The 17,639-nt window shown below is 40.2% G+C and overlaps 4 protein-coding genes across 7 annotated transcripts; 1 reads left to right on the forward strand and 3 right to left on the reverse strand.

Moving 5' to 3' along the window:
- Positions 1–778: 778 nt before the first annotated feature.
- LOC116214766 (mediator of RNA polymerase II transcription subunit 18) lies at positions 779–2,685 on the forward strand. 3 transcript variants are annotated; one of them, XM_031550221.1, is made up of 6 exons: positions 779–937; positions 1,050–1,095; positions 1,526–1,625; positions 1,726–1,783; positions 1,864–2,220; positions 2,339–2,685. In XM_031550221.1, exons 2-6 carry the CDS (start codon positions 1,060–1,062, stop codon positions 2,439–2,441), a joined length of 654 nt encoding a protein of 217 aa, XP_031406081.1. In that variant the 5' UTR covers positions 779–937; positions 1,050–1,059; the 3' UTR covers positions 2,442–2,685. The 3 variants fall into 3 exon arrangements, with proteins under 3 accessions (XP_031406081.1, XP_031406082.1, XP_031406083.1); XM_031550222.1 differs by having other exon boundaries at positions 801–962; XM_031550223.1 differs by lacking the exons at positions 779–937; positions 1,050–1,095 and adding an exon at positions 1,143–1,354.
- Positions 2,686–2,794: 109 nt separating this feature from the next.
- LOC116214764 (exocyst complex component SEC3A-like) lies at positions 2,795–9,658 on the reverse strand. 2 transcript variants are annotated; one of them, XM_031550220.1, is made up of 25 exons: positions 9,260–9,658; positions 8,954–9,024; positions 8,495–8,575; positions 8,298–8,365; positions 8,053–8,155; positions 7,606–7,760; positions 7,354–7,471; positions 7,077–7,181; positions 6,779–6,880; positions 6,549–6,686; positions 6,296–6,424; positions 6,131–6,211; positions 5,972–6,046; positions 5,715–5,891; positions 5,478–5,619; positions 5,321–5,385; positions 5,048–5,218; positions 4,886–4,965; positions 4,389–4,470; positions 4,098–4,195; positions 3,907–4,015; positions 3,722–3,758; positions 3,546–3,611; positions 3,369–3,458; positions 2,795–3,160 (listed from the first exon to the last, which is right to left on the reverse strand). In XM_031550220.1, exons 1-24 carry the CDS (start codon positions 9,435–9,437, stop codon positions 3,376–3,378), a joined length of 2,514 nt encoding a protein of 837 aa, XP_031406080.1. In that variant the 5' UTR covers positions 9,438–9,658; the 3' UTR covers positions 2,795–3,160; positions 3,369–3,375. The 2 variants fall into 2 exon arrangements, with proteins under 2 accessions (XP_031406080.1, XP_031406079.1); XM_031550219.1 differs by having other exon boundaries at positions 3,722–3,790; positions 9,260–9,653.
- Positions 9,659–10,374: 716 nt separating this feature from the next.
- Positions 10,375–11,896, reverse strand: LOC116214772. The gene is made up of 5 exons (XM_031550231.1): positions 11,509–11,896; positions 11,306–11,383; positions 11,123–11,222; positions 10,888–11,027; positions 10,375–10,790 (listed from the first exon to the last, which is right to left on the reverse strand). Exons 1-5 carry the CDS (start codon positions 11,863–11,865, stop codon positions 10,566–10,568), a joined length of 900 nt encoding a protein of 299 aa, XP_031406091.1. The 5' UTR covers positions 11,866–11,896; the 3' UTR covers positions 10,375–10,565.
- A 969-nt stretch (positions 11,897–12,865) lies between these two features.
- LOC116212772 lies at positions 12,866–15,430 on the reverse strand. Its single transcript, XM_031547459.1, has 5 exons — positions 15,271–15,430; positions 15,097–15,160; positions 14,572–14,955; positions 13,670–14,010; positions 12,866–13,328 (listed from the first exon to the last, which is right to left on the reverse strand). The coding sequence occupies exons 1-5, from the start codon at positions 15,352–15,354 to the stop codon at positions 13,110–13,112; spliced, it is 1,092 nt and encodes a 363-aa protein (XP_031403319.1). The 5' UTR covers positions 15,355–15,430; the 3' UTR covers positions 12,866–13,109.
- Between the last annotated feature and the right edge of the window lie 2,209 nt (positions 15,431–17,639).

Consider the following 17,639-nt stretch of genomic DNA (forward strand, 5'->3'; position numbering starts at 1 on the left):
CGCAAATTAATTAATTATAGTATTCCATATTCTTGGGATTTTACTGAATCCGTCAAATATATTTTGTATATAAAAAATATTTAATATTTATTTGCAAATCGAGAAAAAAAATTTACAATAGAAAAGTTTTAATCCTTGTTCACAATTTTAGTATCATGATTAATTAACATAAATTCATTTAGATTAAAATATTATTGGGATTGAAATTCTCACATTTTTCAGTTTCCTTTTTCTATATTATAATTAATTGATTGATTAATATTTTTTAGAGAATATTTCCTTTTTTATTTTAAATTTTGAATGCCTATTTTATAGAGGAAACTTTATATTTTTCTAAAAATTATAATATATACTGTACAAATGTTGTGATATATGCTTCGCATTAGACGCGACACACAAATTGCATTAATTCCTTTCGTTTATAATTAATTGATTTTAATTGATTGATTGATTTTTTCTTGAGAGTAATTTTTATTTCTCGGGGGGGAAAAAAGGTTTAAAAGCATATTCACGAATCGAGGGAATTTTTTTTTTATTTTTCTTGAAGTTTGTAAATTTTATTTGGGTAGCGTATATATACCATATAGTATGGTAATATAAATATAAAACTGACAACTTGTGCATTATGATAATAATAATAATAATAATAATAATAATAATAATAATAATAGATACTAAGCATCGCATCAAACCAACCAAACTAGAAAGCCCATATAAAGTTAAAGGCCCAGCCCACAATGGGCTTTTACTAACATCTTCGAGGCCCAGCCCAATTTTCCTCTGAAATCAATTTCTCTTTCTCCCCTGCCTCCGACTCCCGAGTCCTCTGCCGTGCGGTTGCTTGGTGTTGCTGACGACCGGCGACGGCGACCTTCGATCGGCAAACTACAATCCAACCAACGTCGTCCGCTCTTGGCAGCAGCCTGAAGTGAAACCGGTGAATAACATCCGCCATTTTCGAGGTTCCGCAATTTGCAGCTTTCTCGAAATTGCGGGGTTTGCTGCTGAGTCCCCGCGAGTACTGATTGAATTGTCTTCCCCGTGTGCAGCGAGATTCTGATGGAGTGTGTGGTTCAGGGAATCATAGAGACGCAGGTATCGCCTCGGAGGAGCTTTTCTCTCTCTGATCCGTTATTGTTTTGTAGAATGGGAGTAGTGTCCTTTCAGAGCTCAGCTCCCGTGTTAGCTTAGCCTCCCTTGGCCATGATTACTTACCGGACGGGAAGAAAAATGTTTTGGAGTTGTGGGGCTGATTGGAAAGACAAAAACTGCTCTTAATTCTTGTGGCAAGTGATTGTCCGCTGTAAACCTTTCGCCACTCGCATAACGCATGCCGTCGAATTACTTATGGATGGTGGGTTTGATCACGGATCATGTATCTTTGAAAAGCTGTTGAAGGGAAAGATGCTTATTTGAGTTCGATGACATTGTTGTTCCGATTGTCGGTTCACATTATTTACTTCCTTGGTTTGCTCCGGTATGAGTTTATTTTGATTTGAACTGTGGATTCCATTAATCTTTGTAGCATGTTGAGGCCCTTGAGATTCTTCTGCAAGGTCTCTGCGGTGTCCAGAAGGAGCGGCTTAGGATCCATGAACTCCATCTGAAAAGTGGGCCAAATCTCGGTGAGTATTATGTGCCTCGCAAGGATGCCCTTTTGCCCTGGCCAATAAGCAATTGGATGAGGATCGTGAAATTTGGTCTCCTTTGTTCTTTCCTTTTCAGGTGCTGTACCTTCGGATCTGAAAATCTTATGCGATCTCGAGCAGCCCGAGCCTACTTGGTAAATCACCAAAACATTTTTATTCATGCTATATCTTCTTGAATGTAAAAGGTTTCTTAGCAAGAGCTTATTACCCAAAGGACTGTTCGGCATGTTGGGGGTCCGATGAGAGGTGCTGGTGCCGATCAAATCTCAGTACTCGTCAGGACCATGCTGGAAAGCAAAGCGAGCAAGAACGTGCTCCGTTTCTTCTACGCCCTTGGATACAAGTTAGACCACGAGCTACTGCGGGTTGGGTTTGCCTTCCATTTCCACAGGGGTGTTCAGATCACTGTCACTGTCTCCTCCATCAATAAGATGCTGAAGCTTCATGCAACTGACGAGGCTGTCCCAGTGACTCCAGGGATGCAGCTGGTCGAAGTGACAGCGCCTGCATCTTCCGAGAACTATACTGAAGTTGTCGCTGCCATGTCTTCCTTTTGTGAACATCTTGCACCGTAAGTTCCTTTCCGCTTATCTCTTTTACAGAAGTATCTATATGATCATTTTACAGTGGGCTTGCAGCTCTTGTATGATTGTTATAGCCTGACAACTTCGTTGATGTCCTGTTTTTAGGTTGCTTCATTTGTCAAAGCCCGGTATCTCAACAGGGGTTGTTCCAACAGCGGCTGCTGCAGCTGCATCCCTGATGTCTGATGGCGGTGGTACGACTTTATAGCTGCAATTTTGTCTTGTTAGTGTGAATACCAGAATGTTGTGTGGTCACAGGCAAAATAGCATTGTTGTAACAACTTTTACCGGGTAAGTTTACCGGGTAGCTTTGGAACCTGGGGAGGCAGTTGTGGATGTGCTCTCCTCTGCTTTCTGGTTATCATGTCCATGGTTACTTCACTGTGGTAATTACAGAGATTTTAACACTTTCGAGTTTTCCATAAACCAATCCTCATGAAATTAAGGGTCAAGAATTATGCTTGGGCTTGACAGTCACCTGCTTCATTTTCCGGCTAACAATAAACCCTTTGGAGGTTTGCAGTGAGTAAAAGGGGAAAACCAATACTAGGACACCTAGAATAATCCGTGAAAATCTAAAGCATCTCATTCATTCATTCATTATTCAAACTCAATGCTAATACAACCAGAATAGAATAAAAGAGAAGAAAAAGAAATAACCAAATACATAACAAAGACTGAAAATGATGTAATTAATAGACATCAAAATTTTATTAAAGGGGCCGAAAAATCTCTCTTCCAATTTCATGATGTCATCTATAGAATATAAAATAAAAAAATAAAAAAACCTATATTTTATTTTTCTGCATTTTCATTTCACATGGATGCTAGCAGATCTCTCATCTCAGCCACTGAAGGAATGTTCTCACTCGGATAGACCTTTGCAACAAGTTGTCCAAAGCTTTCATACTTGTCCAGGAACTCCTTCTGTCATGTATATACCCCACCCACATGAGAATAGAACCAAAATTAAAGAGAAACACAATTGGAAAACCATCATAGAGTTCAGAGGATCGCCCAGTCGGAAGTAGCAAGAGAGAAATATTTTCATGACAGATTCTAAAAGGTTGATGTGTGAGTATGTTGCGCAACAGACAAGTTTTAACTGGAATATATACTAGATGGGATTCAGTACCTTGCATTTATCCCATAGTGAAGGCAACAATTCCTCTGAGTTCAGATTCTTCTGCAACTTCTTGTACATGGCACTTATTGACTTGTCGACCTTTGTGAACGAGACCACAACAATGCTATGAAGGTCTGTTCAGATAAATCTAACAGAAACGCATGCAAAGGACCTAGAATAACTTACTCCGGATAAGCTGGACTTCAACATCTTTCGGAGTTCCATTTTTGACAATCCAATTTGGAAAGGAATCTGACAGTTCCCGAGCAGAGAGATATCAGGAGAACAAAGGCGTACTTTTCAAATTTTTGATATTTATTGAGCACAGATGGCCAACTACAGTGTAATCACATGGGGCTAACCTCTTCTGGCGCTATTGTAGACATCAAATCCTCGATTCTACGAGCAAATGAGAAAAGCCTTTCAAATTGCTGCACAGGACAATTTTATGAGGAACTGCGTTATAAATAGAAATTCATATGCATCATCAACGGGAGACTTCTGAGAAGGTGCTGAAAGTTGAGAAGTAACGAGATGCGTCTCTTACGTAGTATATGATCATGCTGATGTGGCGTGAGCAGGCTTGTTCATAAGCTTCGCTGGCTTGATGATAAAATTTGGCCAAAGTAGGGACAACATTTGCTAAATCGTAAAGGCTGCAAGGCAGTGCTTTTTGGTCATTATTTTGCTCCGATGACTAGAGTTTAAATGAAATTACCAAGGAAGGTGAAAACCTGCCTGTTTTGAAATGCTGCGTAATTCTCTAACAGGAATATGTCGGCATATTTCAGGTCCGTCTCAGCAACTTTCTCCAAGGTAACAAACATAATGCTAACCTGTCCAACCATAAGTCCAAGTATTATGTACTTTTCTGCTGAATGACTCTTAAGGAGTATATAAATGACTAACTGTAGACAAGTGCTAATTAATAGCTGCATACGAGATTTAAAATTTGTTGTTTGGTTGTGAATTATATGAAATACTGGAAAACTTGAACCTGAGGAGTTCATGCTTGGTAAGGGAACTCACTAGTTTGGTATATGCTTGATCGACAAGATCTCTGTTCTGTCCCTGAATGTACTGCTCCATACGAGTTGCCAGGGTAGCAAATCTAAATGGAGGCGGTCCGAAACACATATTAGTTCAATAAAATATATTCTAATAAACGTTACCGGAAGGCAGAGAGCACACAATCTTCTTTCTGGTCAGTGAGAACCAAAGTACATAGTTAAAGCAATTCATAATAGCAGGTCCAAATAGCAAAAATCAACAGCGACAGAGGATTGAACAAAGCACATTTCTTTCACACGCCCCAACACTAGCCAAAACCATCCAAATAAGATGTGATTTTCAAAAACCACAACTAGTATGAAACTTGTCCAATTAGGCGGGAAACGTTTTGCAGAATTGTCTCTTTTCACTATCAGCTAATTTGTTTCAGTGTTGATAATACACCTGGAAGTTTCGGCAGTAACTCCAGAGCAAGAGTTTTGATAATAAAAAACAAACCAATAAAGCTAGTCTACCTTGAGATGTATGGCAATACATTTGTCTGCCGAACAGTTCTCTCATTTCTTTCGATCTGGTGACAAGTTTCATCGACGAACTGCAATTTGGATGGGTCAGAGTATAACTATCATCAACATTCATGTGGTCAATATAGTACTGGCAGAGGAGAGTTATCTTACTCGGCCAAATTGCATAGATATCCTTCCTTCTAGGTCATCAAGCAAGAGACGTACAAACCCAGCAGCATCAGCCTTCTGACTGGAAATATATCGGTCCGTTATCCCATGCAATGATATGCAGCGTAAAGGATCTATTTTGCATGCCCAGTCCACAACAGCATAAAAGTCCTCCTAAATCACGTATGAGATCAAAGTTACTGACGATGCAACATGCTTGTTACGGATATATATTAAGAAAATCTAGAAAAAGGAATCCTTCGTGTAGACTTATACTTGAACACCATCAAGCAAATCTCGAAGAGCTTCATTAAGCGCTGCCAGTTCTGCAGGATTTTTACCTAGCAATTCCAGAAAACTATCATAAATTCTCATTAACTATAGAACCGATAATATCCTAGGATTTTATTGAATCCAATGTAGTGAAACTAACCTCCTTTACTGTCATTGTCATCAATGTCCATGATACCTAGATCATCATCATTCGAGTCCATGGATTTATGGCCACTGCTGTCGTTTCCAGCTGGGACAAGAGTAGGAACGTCGAAGCACATGAAATGTGCGAAGAAAGAGCTCTATAGATTAAAAAACAAGTGATTTTATTTTATTTAATGAACCACCGCAAGGACTGACTAAAATATCTAGCAATAAGGTGCACACAAGCGAGAACCTCATCCACAAGAAGCGGAACAAAAACTGTCAACATTTTGGAATAAGCCTCGGCAACCATGGAGCTATCCGGAGGGTTCCCTCCATGGCTCGATCCTGTGGGGCCTTCAAGCCATTGCAGAGTTGCATTTTTTGGTGCTTTTGTACTTGCACGGAGCTCATTTGAGAACTCTTTTACCTGTGAAGATATAAATCACTTAGCATCTTCATCCAAATTCAGCCTCATAAATGAGAGGAGGGGGTGGCTTGTATCCTGACCTCCCGACGGAAAAGAAAGTTAAAGGAGCCGCAGTACGCTTTTCGCAGGGGAACAAGGCAGTTCTTATCAAGTTTCTGAAACAATGAAATATTAAGAACACACAATGCGAGTGTTTGCTGTTGAAAGTCGAATTACATGAGCTACTCACTGAAAACAACCTTTAAATGTTGTAATAGACGAGCATATACTCTACATCTGAACCGCAAATCAGCATGGTCGGGCCTCTTTAATTGTCCTCTCTGTTCACGACAAGCAGACAAATTACACTTCCTAAATCACTGATCACCATTCACGATAAAAGGAAAAGCAAGTTAAGAAAAAACCTGAGAAAAACTGTTCTTATCGGCTAACATATTGTCCACCAAACCAGCAAAGTAGTTCCTCAGAAAAGCCGAAGCACTGTGGATAAAATTAGACTTCAGTATCTCCAATTCTCCTCTTCTCTCCTTAACCTGAATTCAGTTAAACTTTTAGAAAGAAAAAATTACCATTGAAAAATTAATTAAAAAATGCTGCCCCCTGAATATGTTAGCATGGTATTTATTAAAAGTAGAAGAACAGAGAGTAGAGAAATACAGCTCGCATTTTTGCAAAGGCAGGATCCATTTTTGTCGCTTCAAGGCCTTTCAAAGCGCCGAGTAACCACTCACATGCTTCATAATTTTGTTGCATATGAGCCTCGCCAAAAGAACCTCCTGTTAACAATGCTACATACTACACCGAATAAACAGACATCAAATGGCTGGGTATCAATTTATTGATAAAAACACGAACAGAAAGATATTTGAGCAATGGTTGAGTGGAACCTCGGGAGGTATGCGCAACCGTTCGAGAAGCCTATCAACTTCCTCCGTAAGTAATCTATTATTCACCGACTGCAGCTCCAACTTGTTATTGCGGGTCTCTATCTGAATGCACCAAGAGAAAAGAGAAAGTTTAACCATATGGAATATGCATACATAGGGAGTAGCTAGAACTTCCTTGGAAAAGTATAACTGGAAAAATCAGCTCTTGCAGAACTTCACTAACACACTGTAGAACGATTAACAATAGTTCTCTAGAAACATGTATAATATGAACAAAGTATGGGGCACTTCTGCATACCGATTGGATATCCTCCCTCATATGTCTAAGTTTAACATTGAAGATGCCTAACCATTCATCCATATCCTCAATACAGTTTGCTGCTACCTCAAGTCCTTGCAATACCTGCATGACCATAGACAAAGAGTAATCATGAACTAGATCGATCGACTTAAAAGACATCAAATTTCTAGTCAAAAGACAATATAGAGTGATACTGAAATTTCTTCATTGGGTAACACCTTTTATGAGACAGAGGGTCATTGAACATTCTCTATCAAAGCTAAAGGTGGAATACCTCATCTATCATTGGTTCACATTCCAGTATGGCATGCACATTTGCTGCCTCTAAAGCATGGAGCTCCCGCTTCAACCTCTCAGAGAATGCCTCAGCTTCTCCAATGCCCATAACATAACTGCATAATAAAGAGAATCATACTATGATCATCAAATATAAACCAGAAGAGAAAAATGCAAGGTGGAATTGGCTTTTACTGTTGGGTTATACCCCCAACAAAATTAAAATATTGATACATTATGCAATCCGTACGTGCCCAAAAGAGTCTCCATATCCTCTTCTTCCGCTTGTGAGACCAGTTCCCTCTCAACAGTAACATTCAGATCATCTTCTATCACTGTAGCATCTGCATGGTTGTCGGGGACACTCTTTTGAGCTGCAACTTTGGGAACTGTGGGTGTATTATCCTACACGACATTTATCCGACAACCAAAATTGCAACAAAAGTATAACAAAATAAATCAGCCCAAACACTAAGAATTGTGCTCCGGGAGGCCATCAAAAGTAAAAACGATTAAATTGAACACCGTCACGAAAGGCAAAAACCAGTAATTACAATTTAAACTGATTATGTAAAGAAAGTTTATTCACCACAAAATCAAAAAGAAAGAAAAATGGAATCAATTTACCAAAAAAATATTACCGAAAAAAAGAAAAATGGAATCAAGGACTATGATCAAGTAGCTCATGTCAGCTCACCTTAGCCCAGAGAGCCATTTCAACAACATCCATACCAACTACTTTTGGAATGCGGCCCAATGCATCCTTGCAGATATTTAAGATGCAAAGTAGAAGACGATTCCTGCAGTTGGGAAAATGTCGTGCAAAAAGTTTCCAAGAATAATACTAATCAAGGTGGACATAATTAGAATTGAAACTGGAAATTTCATTACTGAACAAGAAAAATGTCTGCTACAGTAATCTGCCCCAGAGCATAATTCTACCTGTCATCCATATTCCGCATTGTCCACTGAGGGGGAGAAACACTCTGGTTCCTAAGATTATCAAATCCCTACAAGAATCATTGCAATAAATTAACTTCAATCCCATGCAGGGACGGCAATTGAGAAAGACAAACTATTGCACTCGACAAGTTCATGGTAAATTCTGAAGTGATACCATACATAGGGTAGAGTTATACCAGCATAAACGTGCATCCACTAGGGTCGTTAGCAATAACCTCAACCTTGGAAAGATGCTTCAGTTTGTATAACTTTGCAGGCTGCACAAAGCAATATTTTCAGGATATCATTGCCCAATGTGAGCTAGGATAAGGAACAAGAAAAGGAAATAAACTCTCTAAGATGTCGAACTTCAATAATTACACACTAACTAAAATATTAACATACAAAAGTCTAAAACTTGGTCCAGAAACAATTCAGTTTGCTCTGAGATAGTACGACCCAATCATGGCACAAGGCTGTCCAAAGAAGAGCCACGATACGAGTGGCATATTCTTAATACATCTGAGTTTTATCTTGGTGGTGCAACCACTTTCATTATACCAGAAGTTTGAACAACTTGTGGTTTCACACCCGACCCCTAGCACTATTAAAGGGAATTTTAAGTATAAGCCGCAAGCGGAATCGGACATACATACCTCTAGAACTCCTCCTGTTGAATATTTAAGAACCCGAAGAAAAGCTTTAGTTCGTTGGCCTTTTACTTTTGCTGCATGAAGAAACAGAACAGAAAGTGACATAAGTGACGGAGCAGAGCAGTTAAGGTAAGCAATCAACATCGGGATGAACATGAACAACGACATTGACTCAGCTAATTGCATTGCGTCCATTGAGCTAACACCGAAGCAAGCCGATGCGAAATTGACATGAAAGCTGCCATAAGAACTGAAGGAACGATTGAGCGATCAGTGTACGGAGTGAATCAGAGTTTGAGCTAGACGTACTGGAGAGGGCGAGGACCCTGGGCTTTGCCATGTGGCCGCGGCCGAGCTTGCCGGCCTTGACCCATGTCCCGCGGCTCTTGGCGACGCGGATTGACATCACGACCTTCTGCTTCGTCCCCTCGATCGCCACCTCGCAGGCCCGCCGCAGCTCCTCGTCGTCGGCGCTCGACTTCGCCATTTGAACGTGTCCTCACAATGCCGGCGTGATCGCTCGCCGTCAGCTCCGGTGACGACGCTCCGTTTCCCCAGCGGTAGTACTTACGTGAACGAACGCGAGGGGAAGAAGGAAGCTCGGAGGAGGGGGACGATGTCGGTCTCCCACATTCTGCCACGTGGCACTGACATTTCGGATCCTCTCTGTCCCGATCCCCGTCACATCCCCGAGGGCACGACACGTGTCCAGCGTTTGACATCAACGGTCGCCAATTGATGTTCGCGGGAACTGGTCGAGAGCGCTAAGAGATCTTCGCGGCAAATAAATACTTCATTCATGGTCGGGCGGGTCTGTTTTTTTTTTTGGGTTAATCCTCTTCTGGATCCGACCCGGATCTATTTGCTTAAATCTTATGACCCTACCGAAAATATCTTATGATCATCAAAATATCCATTGAAATTACTAATTTTGGCAGGAAATTACTTTCTTTTTGTGTGTATTCTGCCATTCAAAATTTCAGTAGACACCAACTAATTCATTTCGAGTCGAGTCTATTCATTAAATTGAATAAATCTCTCACAGCGTTAATTTTCTCTGTTCTCCGTTGACATTACCTTTAATTGGTGATATACTTTTGAAGTAGGCATTTTGATTATGTCATGGAAATAAACGGTCTTTTTTTTTTTGTAAAAATTGAATCACTCGAAATTATTTACAAAATCAATTTGAAGATGACCTTATCAAACGGACTGGCAAAAATTATCTTTTGTAGAATATTTTGGAATGTACTCATTTTGATAATCCACTTGCATTGATGATTATTCTTCATAATTGACATATTTGAGCCCCTCGAAGCTCCAAACTCGAGTAGTTCTCGTAATTTATACCATCTCATCGTCACGTAAATTATGCGGAAGCTCCGGGGTTAATCCGAAAATATGCACTGGTGCAGGCTCTGGACTACTAATTACTAACTGCAAAATTGGTATTACTGCTTCAACCAACAGTTTTACAAACTTTACAATTCTACAAAGGGAAAAAGGCTTTCCATATTACATGCTTGTGAAGAATGAAGAACAATAACAACAATAAAAAAATCGAACTCTGTCGTGCATACAGCATCTAATTCCTAGAGGTTTTGCTTATTCGATATTACTGATTTTCTGCAGCTCGGCCGATGGAGAGTCTCGATAGAAGGAAAATAGAGGCCGATGAGAGCAGCACTGCTCCTGCGAAGCATGCCAGGTCCAACCCCGTGACGACAGGGATGCTCTTGAACTTCTCCAGCATCCCGACTTGGAGTAACATCATCACTGCATGCCCGATCTTGGACTTCGCCTGCGAAACCGACTGTCGTTCAACCCAACACGGGAGAACCTGAAAGAAGGGGGCGCGTGCATCGAGTGAGCTTCTGCCAATAAGGTGAGGTGAAATAACTAGATCACTTGACTTGTAGAGAAACTCAGATGCTCACCCATAGATTGTAGAGGCCGAAGAAGTTGGATTCGGGAAGCCATGCCCTGTCACCAGTTCCGGGCTTGACCTTTGACCCAACGAACATTACGTGCAAGCTCACCCCAAAAATCAGCATTGAAGTCCCGACGAGGAACATGTCTGCATAAATAGTATTGTTGAGCATGCATGCAACGTGAACTTGAATGCAACGAATATATATGCAAATGAACAATGGAGCGGTTTAAAGAATGTACCTAAGGCTTCAATTAGCAGCTTAATTACGTGTCCTTGATCCATGATTTGAGTCATAGAACAGAAGTACTGAACATACGACTCAAGTACGAGGAAGCAGCCCTGCAGGAAAAGGAGACGTGAGCGTTGTGCATATGTTAGTCTAGTACAATCATTCTTCATCAGCTTGGAGATGGAATTGGTACCTCCACGAAGCAGAGTGCCGAGCCGAGCAACGTTCCAGCAACAGCTAACCACATGAAAAATCGACAGTTGATTATTGCCTGCAGAATTGAGCAATAGATGTGCGTGAGCCTTAACGATTAATCGGCCTTTCCAACAAGGGAGAAATGCATGAACAACTAACTTGAAGCCTGACATTTCAATACTGAAATAGCAATAGCCATACCCTCTCAACGAGCATCTCAACGTCCAGTTTCCCCGGCCTGCACTTGGCGGCATTTTTCAGTAAACCGAGCACGCCTGCAGCGAAACCAGTCATCAGATGGGAGACAAGTCCTACGGCCTGGTCCTGCCACGAGTCCGTCATGATCACATCCTCCGGTGCGGCAGCCACTGACGCCTTCACAGCCACATCTGCAGGTCTCGTTTCGGCCACCCCAGGAGTTGCCCTACGAAGATCTCCATCGAATGCAGCCGCCTTGCTTGACCATGCCGCCACCCTGCTCGACTCGACGGACAAGGGATGGCCGAAGTGCAGCGGCTTGTACAGCATAGAACGGAGCAGTAATCTGGTGGAAGCCATTGATCTTTCTTTTCCCCTTCATTTACGAACCGCGTGGAGTTTGAAATATATATATGTGGAACTGAGCTCTTCTGAACCGTGTGATTGACATGGGGGAAGATTCGTGGCATATTAGCTCCATTTGTCGCTTCCATTTTCTTGGAGACCCGGGCTTTGAACAGTAGAACGACAATAAAAGTCGTGACTCGCAAGTGACGGAATGTTTTTTTTCTCTACATCACGAGATATTCTCAACCTATAAGATATATGAATCTCAATCTTAATATCGACCGTATTTTAGTCACGAGATGTTCCCGGTAAAAACACTTGTACTGTAAGTTAAAATTTGTGTGAAGCGCATGCATGCAGTTTGTCAATTACGCCACGTGTATTCTTTATTACCTGTTGATGTGTGGGGCCGGGTTAATTTCGAGCCGGACACGTGGCGGTACAAGGACTATACTAGAAAGTCGCCACGTTCATTGTAAAAGGGTCGGAAAAGGATACCTTCACAGATTCTGTTTGAGTTCCCTCTCGACGGTCCAAACGGGGCTTCGGGGAAGAATGGAACAGTAGGCCGGCGCACGTGCTATTAGACGAACGAAACGCTGAAGGCTGAAGCTCGAGCATTGGCCGTTGATTCCGTTCTCTTATCTCTGTGTTTGGTAGGAAACGCTGTCGTTTCCTTCCATTTTCTCGTAATTTTCCCCTCATTATGCATTAGTTCCCACGGTTTTTCCTTCTATTTTCTTGTAATTTTCCCCTCGTTATGCATTACTAATTCAAGACCTGCACTACGCACGTCATGGCATACACTTGTAGATGCATCATCGAAGATAACATGACTAAAAGCCTCGCTTTCACTTTCGTGCTCGTGTCTAATGATAGGTAAAGGAGTTGTTCCACAATGCTCGGGATATTCCTTAAGAAACAGGTCCTAAAGATTGGGCGAATATACCTCTAATCAACAAATAGTTCTCCAAGGTATCAAGGTGGTCCTTCGGAAAAATCATTCGAGAGCTGCTACGTAACTCGGTGAACATGTATTATATTGATCAGGCAACACACATGGCAAAAACCGTGTTCACGTAACAATATATGTGCATCAGGTCATTAAGCTAATGCCTCTCTAACATCTATTCTGATCTTTTTTTCACAAATCCCGAAAGCGAAAGCTACAAAATTGTACCCATTCTAGCCAAGCTACGTTACTGGTCTTCATATCATAAATAGATAATGTACATACACTAGTACTTTTGCCAGCATCAGTAGTTCTCCGCTACGGGTCTTGAAGGAAAGAGCCTCAGAAGAAACGTAATGAGCGACCAGAGGCACAATAGGCCAAGGGCTTGGAAACTGACAATCATGGCTACTAAGGCACCGCTTCTGTCAAGCATCTCTGGAGTCGTGGGAAGATCTTTCATTGCAAACATCAACCTCTCGATGTAATGTGCAGCCTTCGTCAGCTGGTAAAGTCTATAAACCTACCAAAAACACACCACACTTAGGATCGGGACCACATCTCAGACTACGAAATTTTGAATGATCACTGCCACGGTGCCACCTAATCAATTAACCTTTGCTTACTAATCAAAACACTATCCACTATTTGATTTATCCTACACTATCTACGGAGAAAAATTATATCCCTTCACTTCACTAGTCGGCTAGGTGAAACTAACTGGCAACTGACCTATCATAGAGATTGGCAGCCTTCCTATGGAAACCATGAGAAAATTGTGCAGTGCGTGCATTGGGATCAGTAAGTGGTCAGCTCCACCTAACTAGTAAAACCCAGAAAAGGAAGAGATAAATTTTTGAATACCTCAAAAATTATTGGCACCGCAGGCCAACATGAGGACCCTTTCCTATCAAGAATCTTCTCGAAGATAAGTTGAGCAAGACAGCCAACGAGAAAAGGAGCGACTGCGACTATGGCAGGAACTCCAACAACTGGCCAGGTTATGTATACCATGAAGAGCGGAATCACGACCTTGAAGCCCATCGTTAAGAAGACAGAGTTTAGGTATCCTCTGAGGCCTGTAATGAGGCTCCATCTCTTTGGGCTGAACTGAAGAAAGGGTCTCTGAACATGGTGCGTGATGAGCAAGAACGTCGCGAGACCAGCATAAAACATGGCCTCGAAGAACAAAGAAGTCACCATTTCTGCAGAAGGATATAAGTTGATGCGATAATCAGCATGGTCTTCCAACTTCAAATAAAGTAGCATTCACGAACATAACAATGCTCAACTGCAACTGAACTTCATGCAGACATAATTCTGCTCCTTTCCTTTTCTTACGAAAGATTCAAAGTAATGAAAACAATTACCCGGATATTCCTTCAAATACATCATCCTCTACATCTTTGAATGAGTTAAAAAGTCGTACATGCATTGGAAAATTAAGCTTTATAACCACAATGTTAACACTTCAAAAGCTGTTTCAGGCAATCTTTGCCAAAATGACTGGCGATTTTATCACATAAAACATTAATCATAGGTTTAGTCAGCGCTTATAGAACAAGGAAATCATGAATCATAAAATTAAGACCACCTCAATATTCAATTTGGAAGAGCATCTTCCCGGTAGTCTTCATTCAAAAATCGATCTTCCAAATATTGAGATTTGAAAACAAACAAGAAAACAGTGAATTTGATTCAAATTTGGCTGCCACATAACAAAATGAAAAGCATTTCATTAACATCATTCCACTTTCTTTCCTTACCTGCAACAGTCTCATTCTTCACAAAAGCCTCAATGGCATTAACGAGAAAGAACTGCGGGAGAATCAAGGATGATATCAGGGCAACCGGAGCCAAAAGCCACATAAACGAGCCCTTATCTTCCATAAAGGGAGCTGATTCTAGCTTTGCTTCTTCAACTAACTGGTGAGTCAATCCATAAAACGACACAGAACCCGATTTACCGCGGAATGGCTCCACCCCGCTGCTTCTTACAATCGGGACATCAGCACTTCCTTTACTCCCAGAAAGCCCAATACCTCCTTTTGAATCAGAACTCAAAGCACACATAGTAATGCCACTTCCCCTCTTCAACCTACGCAACAAAGAGTCCTCACATATCTGCTTCCGACCGAGCCTTGGAAAAGCTGATCAAAACCTTCCAGTTAGAGCACATTAACAGCTCCAAATGTCAAAATAACAGCAGTCCCACCATTCAAATTCTAATGAAACGTCGAAAAGAAAAGAGAATGCGACGGTCCCATTTCCTTTCACTGCAGAGGACTTACAGCTAGAGGCATCCTGATGCCGAAGCACCATTCGATCCTTCAAGCTCATGCTGCTTCCGAAACCCTACAGAACACAGAGACAGTGACTTCAGGAAGCAATCGGGACGATAACAGAGCATCGAATGCATGAAATTAGTCGAACCGAGAGCTGAGGTTCGAAGGAACTGAGCTTACAGATTGCGAACAGAGTCTTCGGTGACGGCCGAGCAATTGTGACTGGGGCGGGGAGAGCCCGCGACAGACGGATATCATCTCCATTGTCGGGGGCAGGGGAGCAGAGGCTTTTGGAAATGGTTTTTCCGCAGCGTTTTCAATTCAATCTCCTTCAACCCTAGGGCGCGTCTTTTCCGTCGGGAAAACATTTTCTTTTCGGACCGGCTAGGTAAACCGTTTTCCGCTGCACTCGAAAACGTTTTCCTTGCAGTTATTGGGCGTTAGAACGGTTAATTATATGAAAAAACACAACATTCGCACTTTTTTTCTAAATATAGTATAATATTTAGAAAATAATATAGAAAGACACGACATTTTTATTTTTTCCTAAGTATAGCATGAATTTTGCAGAATAGCATGTAAATGCTTGATCTTTTCACATTTTCTTAAATAGATCACGACCCTTAAAAAATGATACAGAAATATATGACTTTCAGATTGAACTGCGATTTTAGCACGATATCAATTATTTCGTCAAATGTAAAGATAATAGTTAGCGGGAGTTAAGATGCAATGTGACACGACATGATTGAACTAGTGACACAGACACCGTTAACTCCATATTACTTGTTATCGTCCAATCATATAGGATCTACTCATCCAATCATGTTCTCTCGCGAGGCATAATTAACTCTATGTTAACTATTAGCGTTACAATTTGACTGAATAATTTATATTCTGTTAAATGCGTAACTAAATTTTAAGGTCGTGTTATTTTTAGAAAAAAGTGTAAAGGTTGTGTCTTTATATATTACTCTCCAAAAGTCGTACTATATTTACGAAAAATACAAAGGTCGTGTTTTTCTATATTATTTTTTAGGGATAGTGATATATATAGAAAAAAGTGTAATGATGTACTTTTTTTTTCTTTTTTTTTAGTAATTAAGCTTACGGAGAATCTTCCTACCGCATTCTCTATTTTCAACCTCCACTTGCTTTTACCTTCTCTTTTTGAAACATTCCCCCTCTTCGGAGAAATTTCATGTCCTATCACGAATATTCTTAGTCAATAATAATAATCTACAATTATGAACCTCGTTTAATGCGAATAACCCGAGATGTTCTCTCAAAAAGAATAAGTAGTTACTCTTCTCGATTCAAAAATAACATTATATTTTGATAACGAAGTTAAGTTTGATTTAATTTAATTTAAAGAGATGAAGACAAAAGTAGTTGGAAAAGATATGTAAGAGAATTTGAAGAAGAAAATAAAAAAGTAATAATTGTATTGTTGAATTGAGTATAAAACATTGTTATTACAACCGGACCTGCCGATTCAACTGGTTCAGTTATGACTGCGGATCGAAAATGCATATTTGAACCGTTAAACCCATAAAATCAGGATTTTTGAAGCTAAACTCATTAAACCGGCCGGTTTATGAGTCCAACAGTTTATGATATTTAAATCAAAATAAATACATGTTGTGGGATTCGAACCTCTGCCACTACACTCCACGCTCTAACTATGACCACCTCACTAACCAATGGCATAGATTTTCGACATATATTTTTAACCAAAAAAAATATTATGTATTTATTATCAATTTATTTTATCTATAGTAATAATATAAACATCTATTATACAATTAATTAAACATGCAGTCCGACCCATCGAATTCTCGGTTGAACTCTTGAACCCATGCTCTACCCGTTTCACGGTCCGGTCCTGTTTAAATAAATCTAGGAAAAGTGTTGAAATTGAGGAAAAATTGTTGAATAATTGAGAAAATTTAATATTAAAAAATTAATTGTAATAATAGATAAGAAAAAATACGAGGGAGAATTTGAAAAAAAATAAAAAAATAATGATTGTGTTATTAAATTGACGGAAAAGTAAAATAAAGTTAAGTTAAATTTGATTGTATAAACAAACAAATAGAAGACTATTGGACCCTCTTTGATGTATAAATGGTTAGTTTAATCTATTAACTTTCATATCATTTTCTTCCTTGCTTCTTCACTCTTCAAGTTTCAAATGCTGCTTCCTCTGTAAGATGGATAAGGCTACAAAAATGACTTTAATGCTTTTCGTATTGTGTCGGCTAATTTGTATTAATCCACAAGGCCTATTTATCGTCATCTGAAGTTCGAACTTTATGGAATGATCACAAAAAATATCATGACACTAACATAAGTGGGGCACGACACAATGCACTAAGAAAGTAGACTCCCATCAACTGGAAAAGTAAAGGGGCGATAATGGGCTTAGCTGCACTTCACCAAGGTTTGCACATCAATGGATGGGGCCAACCTTGAGAGGTCAGGATACTTTTAATCATTGTGCAGCTTATGTACATGCGGATATATTAATAGCGAAAGCGATACTAAAG

Source organism: Punica granatum, chromosome 7 (genome assembly GCF_007655135.1).
Source record: "Punica granatum isolate Tunisia-2019 chromosome 7, ASM765513v2, whole genome shotgun sequence".
Lineage (NCBI taxonomy): Eukaryota > Viridiplantae > Streptophyta > Magnoliopsida > Myrtales > Lythraceae > Punica > Punica granatum.